This window comes from Hyaena hyaena, unplaced genomic scaffold (genome assembly GCF_003009895.1).
Source record: "Hyaena hyaena isolate Hyena2069 unplaced genomic scaffold, ASM300989v1 scaffold_1408, whole genome shotgun sequence".
Lineage (NCBI taxonomy): Eukaryota > Metazoa > Chordata > Mammalia > Carnivora > Hyaenidae > Hyaena > Hyaena hyaena.
This window is the reverse complement of record NW_024082041.1, coordinates 1-12,415: the sequence shown is the minus strand read 5'-3', so window position 1 is coordinate 12,415 and position 12,415 is coordinate 1. Positions and strand designations below refer to the sequence as shown.

Here is a 12,415-nt window from a genome sequence, read left to right as displayed (position 1 = left end):
AAGTATGAATGCATGAGTGAAAAACTGGGGAAAGACCACATGTTAGTGGAAAAGTTATATATGAGCATGGTTTCATCAGGGGTCAGTGAGGATCCTTACCTTGACTGTTACTTAGAATATTTATTTTTTTTTTAATTTTTAAAAATTTTTTTTTATTTATTTCTAGCAGAGAGAGAGAGACAGCGTGAGCAGGGGAGGGTCAGAGAGAGAGGGAGTCACAGACTCTGAAACAGGCTACAGGCTCTGAGCTGGCAGTCAGCACAGAGCCCGATGTGGGGCTCGAACCCACGAACCGCGAGATCATGACCTAAGTGAAAAGTCGGACGCTTAACCGACTAAGCCACCCAGGCGCCCCTGTTACTTAGAATATTTATTTTTAAGAACTGCAAAGTAGAGCTAGGTCAGAAAATGAAGGAATATTTAGACTTGCTTTGATAAACTGGCAACCTTTGTAAACTCCTGAGTAGAAAAGTGACACCCAGAAATTTATTTAATATTTCTGTGATGAACAGAGCCACCAGAAAGGATGATTTGGAAAGAAAAGACTGGAAATGAAGGTAAGTGTAGAAGTGCACACAAAAGCATGTGCAAAACCTTACCTTATTGCTAGACTTAAACGTGACCACACTAGGCAGAGTGAGAAGAGGGGTTAGAATGTATTAAAATAGGCCACTTACTGCTGTCCATGCATTTCTTTTGCACCGAGCACATAGCCATCCATCACAGATCTCGTGAGAAGGGACACCATAGCAACCTATAAAATAAACGTATGGACCCATGAATTAGGTCTTTCGTATTTTGGCAATATTATACATCTTAGCCCTGAATAAATAAAAGCAGAACTTCCTACCATGATACCATTCATGAGTCTCACTGCTTAGGACAAAACATAAACTAGGCTGTCTCAAAGATACTTTTGGTTCTCATGCCTCATAACTAATAAGATCAGTCCCAGGAAACATGAGAGTATGGGTCATAATCATTACTAAATGCTCCTAATAGCTATCAGAGAATACTGATGATAATTCTTGCAATGAGTAAATTTCTAAATTGTCAGGCCCAGTCCTTTACTCATATAAAACATATTTCAAAAACAGCTGTAATTTATGAAACAAAATGTGGGGAAGCTTTAAAATGATACAATACATAAACTGTGACATATTTTGCAAATTAATGTAATTGAAAATTACATTTCAAAAATGTTTAATTAGCTTTAATTTCAGTGATAGGGACAGAGGAGGCACAACTCATGGTTAGTGATGAAGGAGTACCTTCAATTCTACTTGTCTATTCAGTATATGCCTGACTGAAAATAACTATGTAAGGATAGCTGATGATGCAAAAATAAGCAGCAATTAAATGGTAACAACAAACATGTGTTACCCTGACTTTCTTTCAAAGGGTTTTAAAAGATTTAAAGAAATAATTTTTAGTATCAAATTTCTATAACATTTAAATTTAAAAAATTACAGAAATGTAATTACCAAAGAAAAGCCTATCATAGTTAAGCAAGGCTATAAAATGTTTAGTTCAGGCACATGTTTATGAAATACTATGGCTAAATTCTATAGCTAGTACATTCAGGAATCAAAATTAAATCCTAGTTTTTTGTGAAATGATGAATTGGTTGTTATATACTTATAATAATATAGGGTGAATGTGTGTATATGTATATATGTGCATGTTACAAACTGACCTAAATACAACAAGAAGGTTGCTATGTTTTAAGTACATTATGTTCAAAAATATCTTGGGGAAGCTGACAGTATGTAATTAATCAATAAAAGATAGTGAAGCTTTTTCAACTTAGTGTAAAACTGGTGTTTCTTAGGGGTAAATACAGAAGGTAATGCCTACCTTGTATGTAAGCTATATTGACAAAGATAAGCCATACATAAGTATGTTAATATGGCATAATTTGGTGAGATCCAGAATACTGAAATGCTTTAGATACCTTTTCACATTTCAGAGAATTTACATGGCAGACCAATAAAAAAAACCTCTATCTGCCATTTATCCCATGATGTGAAAATACTAAATTGAGACAGGTATGGAGCCCTACCATCTCAGTCCGGGGGTGAAACAATTGTAACGACTGTTCTCCCCTGGAAGGCAAGAGAGATCTCTTACCCTTACAAAGACTAAAAATTAAACTTCATAATTAAGTTTAACAATAATTCCCCAAATCACCAAAGAAATGTTGTTTTCTTTTTAAAAAGTCACAAAGAAAAACAATCATGAATCAACATCAGAGCTTAAAAATAAGTTTCTACAAAATATCTTTTTTTTTAATGTTTTATTTATTTCTGAGAGACAAAGAGAGAGAGAGAGAGAGAGACAGCGTGAGCAGGGGAGGGTCAGAGAGAGAGGGAGATACAGAATCTGAAACAGGCTCCAGGCTATGAGCTGGCAGTCATAGAGCCTGATGTGAGGCTCGAACCCATGAACCATGAGATCATGACCTGAGCCGAAGTTGGACACTTAACTGACTGAGCCACCCGGGCACCCCAAATTATATCTTAAAATAAATAAAATTCAAGTACATAAAAGGAGCCCCACAACAAACAAAACTGCTCTCCACTGACACTGCACAAAACTGTAGAAAAAGGGATTATTATACTTACTCATACTTTCATCAGAAGCAGAGTGAGAAAGAATGATCTAACCATTAAGAATGCCAATAGTTCAATGCAATACATTTGGCAGGGGGCAAATGGGTGAGAAAAAGACTATGTGAAGCACTGAAAAGCCAGCGACTGATGAATGAGAGATTCATTTACTTGCATGAACCCGCACGCAGCACTTTGCACAGGAAATCAGAAGACTTGTTCCATCCTCTTCCAGAAAGGCATTAGGCGGAGAATATTCTATATTTTCTTCGCTATAAATAAAACACATCTCTGGAATGAGGGGCTTAGTCTTTCCTCCCGGAGTAACCACTTCGTCTAATTTTGTCTCCCATCTAGAATCATTTTCTTCATTGCTGCTATCTGGCTGAAAAACATAATATTCCCACATGAGTGATTAACATGCAAAAAAGTTCATCATTTGTTCTGGTCACCCAAATCCACTAACAGGTTCCATGCACTAACTTCCAGCTTCTGTTCTTCCTGTTGCTTTCCTTGATATAACTATTAGTTTTTTATCATGTTCCTCTTCAGGCTCCTGTCCAGAAGCTAAAGCTGTAGAAAAAGGACATTCTGTACATCTGCTTGTAGAAAACTATACTCTTACATAAACAGTTAATGGAAAGCATCAATTTTTCTGATGAATTTTTATTCACTTCTTTATTTGCACTAGGTTAGCAGACCTGGTTTAATTTACTGATGAATTTTGCCTACTCACACTTGAAAGAGTGTTTTCAAAGACCACAGTTTTAATCTGTGCAATTTTACAGAATTTTTGAAGGTTTTCACCTCATCACAAAGTTTTAAAACATCAAGACAGAAAGATCTGGCAAGTGTCACTAAATAAGAAAATACTATGTGCAAAACAAAACTGTCATCTCCCACCAAAATATATGAAAAGCATTTGGTGCTTAGTGCTTAATTGAAACTGTACTTAATGAAGTATCCTATTATCTCCAGAGTTGTTAAATTAATAAATTTCCCTATATCTTATAATTTTAGTGGGAATTTTTTAATTATTGTGGAAATATACAGGTAGGTTATGATATAGAAATGAGTCAATAAAAAGTTAACTTTTTCCAAGGAAACACAGATATTCAATGACTAAACAGAAAATAAAAACAATATGTGTCACTTACAAGGGCCACATCAAAGAAAAGTGAGAAAGCTACTTCCCCCATTTACAAAGGTCTGAATATGTGGTATATCACACATTTTCATGCCTTGAAATGTCTAAAGAAAAAATATTTACATGAACTCTAAAAGAGAAGAAATTTAAATAAAATACTTCTGATTCAATTATTAAGAATATAACTCAGAACAGAATGCTCACATCAAAACACTTTATAATAATATAGTGTATCTTAAAATAGGTCAAGAAGTTCCACCCTTACTAGATTCCTAAAGATCACTTTGTCCAGGTTAGTGTTAAAGAATGTGGCCCTCAGTGAACTAAAATGCCTTCAGTATGACATATGTGGAATAGCACTGAAAACAGCACCATGCATAGCTGGCTGTGAGGGTGAACTGAACAATTCAGTTTGTATTGAGTCCTGCTGTATCTTATGCATGTTCCACAAGGGAAGATAAAGAGAGACACCTTTAAATATGGACCCAGAGCTGACATATTATTGAGAGTGATATTTTCAAACACAAAACAGAGACTAGGTCTAAGTTACTTCTTTGCAATACTTCTACTATGGTAAAGCTTTAAGTTATGTGTTTCTTGATGAAAAGGGCAGAAAAAAAGGTGGGAACTTCCCCTTGACTGCAATAAACTAAGAATGACAAATAAACCAATCATTTATTTAAAACCATAAAGAAAGCACTATCAGAAAAATATCTTTCAAGTAGCCCTCAGAAATTCTATTTGCTTTTCTGTAACGGCCATGTGGCTACATAAGAATCAGTGTCTTTCTTTTCATGTGCATACTTACCTTAGAATGATTCATCTGGGTTTTTATGGTCATACAAAAAGTGCAGCAGTGAAAGGAAACCTTCAGAGCAACCCCTCCACCCTTATTACCTTGTAGTATGGCATAAGGAGAGCACAGATGGCACAGTGTGGCTCCATTCTGGCCATGGCTGCATTATACTCCTGCTCAGCCACAAAGTTTGGAGACTTTGTCTGCCAAAGGTGGACCAAAGGCTTCGCCCAAGACTCTGTTTCTTCCACTTCCTCCTCAATCGAAGGAACCTCAGGCAATTCTTACAAAACAAGGCATGGAAACACAGTGAGCATGGGACGCAGGGAAAAACCACCCTGGTTATAAAAGGAGCAAACATTCCAAAGTACCTGTGATAGTAATGTCAGACAGGAAACCTATTTTATCTTTCAAATATGTTCTGACAGAAGTAGAACAAAAAAGAATGTCCTTTTCATCCTCCTCATCTTCAAGCACTAGATCAGATCTAATGGCCAGACAATGATTCTTCTTTTGATACCCTCCCCATTCCTGCCAGGAATAGCTAAACTGTCCCCTTCTTCAATTTCACTTCTTATGTGTTTCCATTGCTGCCATTAACAACACACATGGTAAAATAGCTTTTGTCTGTGAGATTACCTTCCAACTCGCAGAGTAATTTGCTAGCCCAGTAGTTGCCTTATCAATTTTTCATTTCTTCACCTAATATTGTATATGGCTCAACAAAAATTTATTAATTGAATGTCATTTAATTAACTTTTGGGTTCAAGAACTCATGACAAATAACATTTACAGAGCATCTATCAGATGCCAAGCAATACACTGCCATTATGTGAATATGAAATATTCCTATTCAAATTTTACTTATTCAATATAATGCCTCCAGAGGGTTAAGTCTCTTAAGCACATGTATCTGTTAACATAAAAGAGGCAGAGATCTACTCCACAAAAATACCATTTTACCAAATTTTATAGAAGGCCAAAAAAAAAAAAAATACAGAAAGACATAATAGATTAAGAGAAAAAATTTCTCATAGCAGAAGACAGCGTCTCCAGGCAGGTGGCAGACATCACAGCACATCTTGCACTTAACATCTACAGCTGTGACACATTCTAAAACTCCTCACCAGTAGCTGTCACAGTGTCACAAATCAGTGCTGTGGAGCAATGTTCTCAAGTCCCAAGCACAGGTGCTCCTGTGAACACGTGTACTCCAGTCCTTGCTTTGTTGACTTACCTGTTTTTTAAAAAAGTCAAAATAGATTTGCTGAGATGGAAAAATAAGATGGGGTAAATGAGGCTTAAAATAACTCAAAAGACATCAAATGCCAACTGAAGTAAAAGAGAATGTTCCTGCTTCCATTGTGGTAGTGGTGTTACCATCATCATCACCATTAACAACAACTACAGAAAATGTTTAGTACTCAACTAGGCAGTGTTGGAAAGCAAACAAAAGGTAAGAACCTCATCTATGTTTGAAGTGAAGTAATCTGACACAAAACAGAAATTGCTTCCACTTTAGTCTCCCTATAATACAGAATAGAAGGCTTCCTATGAGCATTTAGATTTGACAGATGAAATATGAGAGTGAAAAGTTGACCAAGAATTTGAAATACCATTAAGTCCTTAACTCACATGCTAATGTCTCGCACATACACACTAAAAATGGGATATAAACTAAAAGAAATCCTTTGGATTTGAATAGCTATTGCCTCTTCCTGAGTAAGTTTACCATATCACTTACTTTATTATAAAAGGTGAAACATACAAGATAGATGATGTCCTTATCCCTTTGGTTGGTCATAAGTTCATGTGAGGAGTTCTCAAAGTATCTTTAGGGATGGAGGAAATACTATTAATTCCTAAAAGCCTAACAAAGAGAAAAAAAGTAAAAGAAAAGGACAATTCCTAACAATGGAGCCAGAGAGCACAGGCAAGGCCCACAGCAAGACTTGAACTAGGATAGCCTGATTCAAATTGAACTTTCCTCAAACTTTCTCAACAGTGACCTGATAGAGAATCTTGCTCTACAGATGCCCTTTCCCAAAGATGATGTTGTACTCATCAAAAGATGATAAATACCAAAGAGTATTTATCTTCTCTTTGGATAACCTCCAAGGCCAGAATACATAATGAGCATAACTATGCAATCCCATCACTTAAAAGGAGCAAGGCAGCCAACATTGTGCAGCACCAAGTACAGGGAACTATTAGTCCAAAGTCCTAGCTTTAAATTCAAACCCTTTGGGGTACCTGGGTGGCTTAGTTGGTTAAGTGACCGACTTTCAGCTCAGGTCATGATCTTATGGTTTGTGGGTTTGAGCCCCATGTCTGGGTCTGTGCTGACAGCTCAGAACATGGAGCCTGCTTCAGATTCTGTGTCTCCCTCTCTCTCTGCTCCTCCTCCACTCACACTCTGACTCTCCTTCAAAAATAATAAATAAAACATAAAAGAAATTTTTTAGGGGCAGCTGGGTGGCTCAGTCAATTAAGCGTCCAAATTCAGCTTGGGTCATGATCTCATGGTTCATGGGTTCAAGTCCCATGTCTGGCTCTGTGCTTGACAGCTCAGAGCCTGGAGCCTGTTTCAAATTCTGTGTCTCCTTCTCTCTTTGCCCCTCCCCCACTCATGCTCTCTCTCTCTCTCTCTCTCTCTCTCTCAAAAATAAACATTAAAAATTTTAAAAAAAATTTTAATTCAAACCCTTCAATCAAAAAGCCTATGTCTTTGGGTAAATAAATTCGCACATAGTGAGAATTCCTTTCTCACCTATTTCAGAGTTTTTTTATTTAATATTAAAGTGAAATAGTAAATGTAAAACTTCTTTTTAAAATCTGAAGTGCTGAGGGTGCTTGGGTTGCTCAGTTAGTTAAGTATCCAACTCTTGATTTTGGCTGAGGTCATGATCCCAGGGTTCATGTTCATGGGATTGAGCCCCACGTTAAGCTTTAGGCTGACATTGCAAAGCCTGCTTAGGATTCTCTCTTTCTCTCTCTCTGCCCCTCCCCTGCTTGCACACACACATATGCACACATTTTCTCTCTCTCTCAAAATAAATAAACATTAAAAAAATAAAATCTAAAGGCTGAAGTTCTTTGTAAAGTCTAAAATTACATATTTAATGTATACATTATTATGTAAAATCCATCCAATCATCTTATTTTCATTTGATCTGTTTATCAGTTAAATACTATATATTTTATGAGGGGGGAAAAGACAGTAGATTTAATCAGATGATTATTCAGATTTTACTTTAGCTTTAAAAGTCAAAATTACTGGCAAATTCTTGAAGACAAACATTCTGTCTTCCTGAAATTTCTTGATTGTCTCTTCCATCTCCCAAGAACTCTTGCTTACTCTTGACCCATCACATTATTCAAGCACAGACTAACCTGGCTATTGCTTTTCATAGTTTAATGACATTCATTTAACATCAAATCTCAGACCCTTAGGGAACCAAGAAAGTTTTGGGTGTGGGTGAATCCCTTTGGGATATCTAAAAACTTTCATAACATTATTTCAAATGAAAACTCTCCCTTTTAGACTTTACTCGTTCCATTTTAGTATACCTTCATCTACTTTCTTTTTTAGAAAATATTTCTACTTCCAATATACAGATGAGGAAAAATGTTTTTTCCATTGCAGCTTTGAAACATTCTGATCATTTGGCATCACTATCTTAGGAATTTCCTCTCTTTCTTCAACTATAGTTGACTAATGAACCCCTAAATGAGTCACTGTACTCTCATCAGTACGTAATTACCTCACAACATGATATAATTTAGAACATGTGATCCAATAAAAATAGATTCTTACAGTTGTTACATAGAAATTTAGTTCTTACAACATCCATGTAAAATAAAAGGTCAAAGGTAGATAATATCAAACATAAAAAGACATGAACACTGCAGGCATTTAATGAATACCAATGTTTTTATTACTAAAATTATATCCTTTTTTATAATAGCATTGCAACAATCAGAAAATTGTCCACCACTCTAAGTCTCATCCTGAATGCCACAATTTGGTGTAGACTCAGGAGAGTGTGAGGCAAATGAAAAATTCCACAGTGTAAGTGCATCAAAGTTTGGGAAATCTGTGAAAACATTACCAGCAGTTACTGTATTACCAATGAGAACAAAAGAAGATTTAATAGTTTAACAGCAGTTCTCAAAAGTCTGTGGACTCCCAGAGACACATAGCACAATTTCACAGGGTCTCTATGGTCAAATCTGCTTTCATAATAACACAAAGACATTATTTGCCCATCTCACCCTGCCACTGATTTTATTAAATTTGGAAAAACGTAGGATATATGCATACAGTACTTTTGCTGCACAGTGAAGTTCAATAGTTGTCTTTGGGAAAAGCATATGTGCAATTAATTGAATTGTAAGATGGATAAACTGTCTCCTTCATGGGAAACCATTTCTACTTGAAAGATGATTAACAGACAAACTATGGTTATCCAGACTTGGGTCTGGCAGGAATTTTCATGAAAGGGAGCAAAGAAACACTGTCATTTTAATTTAAAAAAAAAAACAAACTATTCGAGTATTTGTTGACAATGGTAAATCAAGCTTATGAGTCAAAATTAGAATTCTGGAAAATGTGTATCCACTACTTGTAAGCTTGATAGCTTCGCAATACTTAAAGCTGTGTATGATGAGATTGATGGTGATAATATCAAATGTAAGTTTTAAATATTACATAAAGAGTCCTATATAACTGTTTACTAATGCATGATGTTACAAAATGATGCATGTATAAAAGAATCACTCAAAGTGCAAGATACACAATGAATCTGTAGCTTAACAGAGTACAAAGAGCTCACTGATGTGATTTCAGATTCCACATTACAACTAATCTTTAAAAAAACTGGCTTTGGTATAGTGTAAAAGAAGAATATCCATAATTATATGAAAAGGCTACTGAAATATGGTATCCCATCCAAGCTTCTATCTGTGTGAAGCTGGGGTTTCTTCACATACTTCAACCAGAATATAATGCAGCACACCGAATAAGGGAGCAGATAAAAGATTCAAATTATTTTACTAAATAATGTGAAATAATACCACTGCTCTCTTTGTTTTTTATGATTTGGTGATACTTCTTTTTTTATGAAAACAAATGTAACCATTTATGACTCATTATTGCTACTTTCAAATGAATCAATGCACTTAGAACTTTTCGTGTTTTAACTTCCCAGCAAACAAATATACATAGAATAAACCCATGGGAAGGGAAGGGAAAAAAGAAACAAAAGGACATGGTAAGATGAAAGGAAACCTCTTTGGGAATCCTCAAAAATTTAAGTGCATAAGGAGTCCTAAGAGCAAAAAGGTTGAGAAACACATATACACATATATTTTATATATATGTATTTGGTTTATATATATATATGTGTGTGTGTGTGTGTGTGTGTGTGTATAAACCAAAAATATTAGTATCACCGAGTTTCTCTTCAACAATACAGCCCAAACAAAACAAGCATAGACTCTGTTCTCACAGCCAGGCAAGAATTTTATAAACCACTTTCCTCAGTCAATGTGGGATGCTTAAAAAAAAAAAAAAAAAGGAAACAAGTCAATACTGGAAGAAGGCATCCTTTCCTCTTAAGTTCCTTCCTTCCTTCATTAAGGTCTACGAAGTTTGTTAGCTATAGTAGAAAACAAATTCTATGCCAACAGCACTTCATTTTCTTTTTTCTTGGTAAGTCTCTTACTTCATGAAGACAATCCAGATTCCCAAATTACTGTATTTACACAAATGTTCCCATCACTCTATAGTGAGTGAAATACAGTTAAGAAAACCATGAGCCTAAACACATAGCAGTTCCTTAAGTTTATATCAGTGCTTGCTTATATAGAATTCATAGAAGCAAGTTATAGCACAACTCAAGACACCATGTTCTCAGGAACTTTGTCCTGTGTAAGGAAACATAAGCAATGGCTTAGATTGACCTTGCTATGAAGGATGGTCACCTCTCTAAAGACCACTATTATGATGGAAAAATGGGGAAAATACATACTATCTTGGATAAATATACTGAAGTAACCTGTTAAAAATGTTACTGCCATACCAGCAGCACCTTCAGTAGCTGACCTGAAATTTTTGATTGCCATGTCACTAAAAAAACAGTAAGTTGTACAATAGCCAAAGTATGGAAAGAGCCCAAATGTCCATTGACAGATGAGTGGATAAAGATGTGGTACATATATATACGTATATATATATGTGTATATATATATACGTATATATATGTGTGTATATATATATGTATGTATATACATACACACAATGTATGTATATATATATGTATATATATACATGTGTATATATACGTGTATACGTGTATATATACATGTATATATATATATGTATATATATACATACACACAATGGAGTACTATCCAGCAATCAAAAAGAATGAAATCTTGCCATTTGGAACTACGTGAATGGAACTAAAGGGTATTACACTAAGCAAAATTAGTCAGTCTGAGAAAGACAAATATCATATGACTTCATTCATATGAGGACTTTAAAATACAAAACAGATGAACATAAGGGAAGGGAAGCAAAATAATATAAAAATAGGGAGGGGGACAAAACATAAGAGAATCTTAAATACGAAGAACAAACAGAGGGTTCCTAAAGGGGTTGTAGGTGGGGGAATGTACTAAATGGGTAAGGGGCATTAAGGAATCTACTTCTGAAATCATTGTGGCACTATATGGTAACTTGAATGTAAATTAAAAAATGAATAAATTATTTTTTTAAAAAGTTGTTACTTTATAAAAAATTTCCCTGAGGGCCAAATACCAAGCTCCTGGATCATGCACGCAATGCACTGAAACTGTTATTTTTAATAGTATAAAAATATTTTTTTTGGTAAGAGTTGCAATACTTATATTGTACAATACAGACTTTAAAACAAAGACTATAAAAACAGACAAAGAAAAACAGTATATCATAATAAAGGGGACAATCCAACAAGAAGATAAAACAACTATAAATATTTATGCACCAAACATGAAGCTCCCAAATACATAAAACAGTTAATAATAATAACGGTGTTTAACACATCACTTACATCAACAAAGAAACAAAGGCTTTGAATGACCCACTGGGCCAGATGGATTTAACAGATATATTCAGACATTCCATTCTAAAACAGCAGAATACATATTATTTTCAAGTGCACATGGAACATTCTCTAGAACAGATCACATTTCAGGCTACAAAGCAAACCTCAACAAATTCAAGATTGAAGGCATACCACGTATCTTTTCTGATCACAACTCCATGAAAATAGAAATCAAACACATAAAAAAATCTAGAAAGACCAAGAATACACAGAGGTTAAAATAACCAGGTAATGAAATAAGAAATTTAAAAGCACATGCAAACAAATAAAAATACAAACAAAATAGTCCAAAACATTTAGTATGCAGCAAGAGCAGTACTAAGAGGGAAGTTTATAGCAACTTAGGCTTAACTCAAGAAGCAAGAAAAATCTCAAGAAAACAACCTATCCTTAACACATAAAGGACCTAAAAAGCACAAACAAAACCTAAAACTAGCAGAAGGAAGGAAATAATAAAGATTACAGCAGAAAGAAATGATATAGAAACTAGAAATATAATAGATCAATGACACCATGAACTGTTTTTTTATCAATAGAATTTATAAACCTCTAGTCAGAATAATCAAGAAAGAGGGGAGAGGGCAAGATGGCGGAGAAGTAAGGAGCTCCGTACTTGCACTCGCGCCCATACATCACACAGAAAAGATCTGAAGCCATTGGAAACCTTACAAAACCTGAGAGATTGGGAGAAAAAAGACGCAGAATCCACTGAGAG

At 35.1% G+C, this 12,415-nt stretch overlaps 1 protein-coding gene across 1 annotated transcript in view; it reads right to left on the bottom strand.

The window, feature by feature from the left end:
- Positions 1-4,835, bottom strand: part of LOC120225442 (lysine-specific demethylase 4C) — a gene marked incomplete at its 5' end in the record, with an annotated part of 162,290 nt that extends 157,455 nt beyond the window's left edge. The window contains 3 exons of the mRNA XM_039223641.1: positions 678-754; positions 2,781-2,994; positions 4,654-4,835. Of these exons, the coding sequence (XP_039079572.1) occupies positions 678-754; positions 2,781-2,994; positions 4,654-4,835 (473 nt within the window). The remainder of the gene's footprint in view (positions 1-677; positions 755-2,780; positions 2,995-4,653) is intronic.
- Between the last annotated feature and the right edge of the window lie 7,580 nt (positions 4,836-12,415).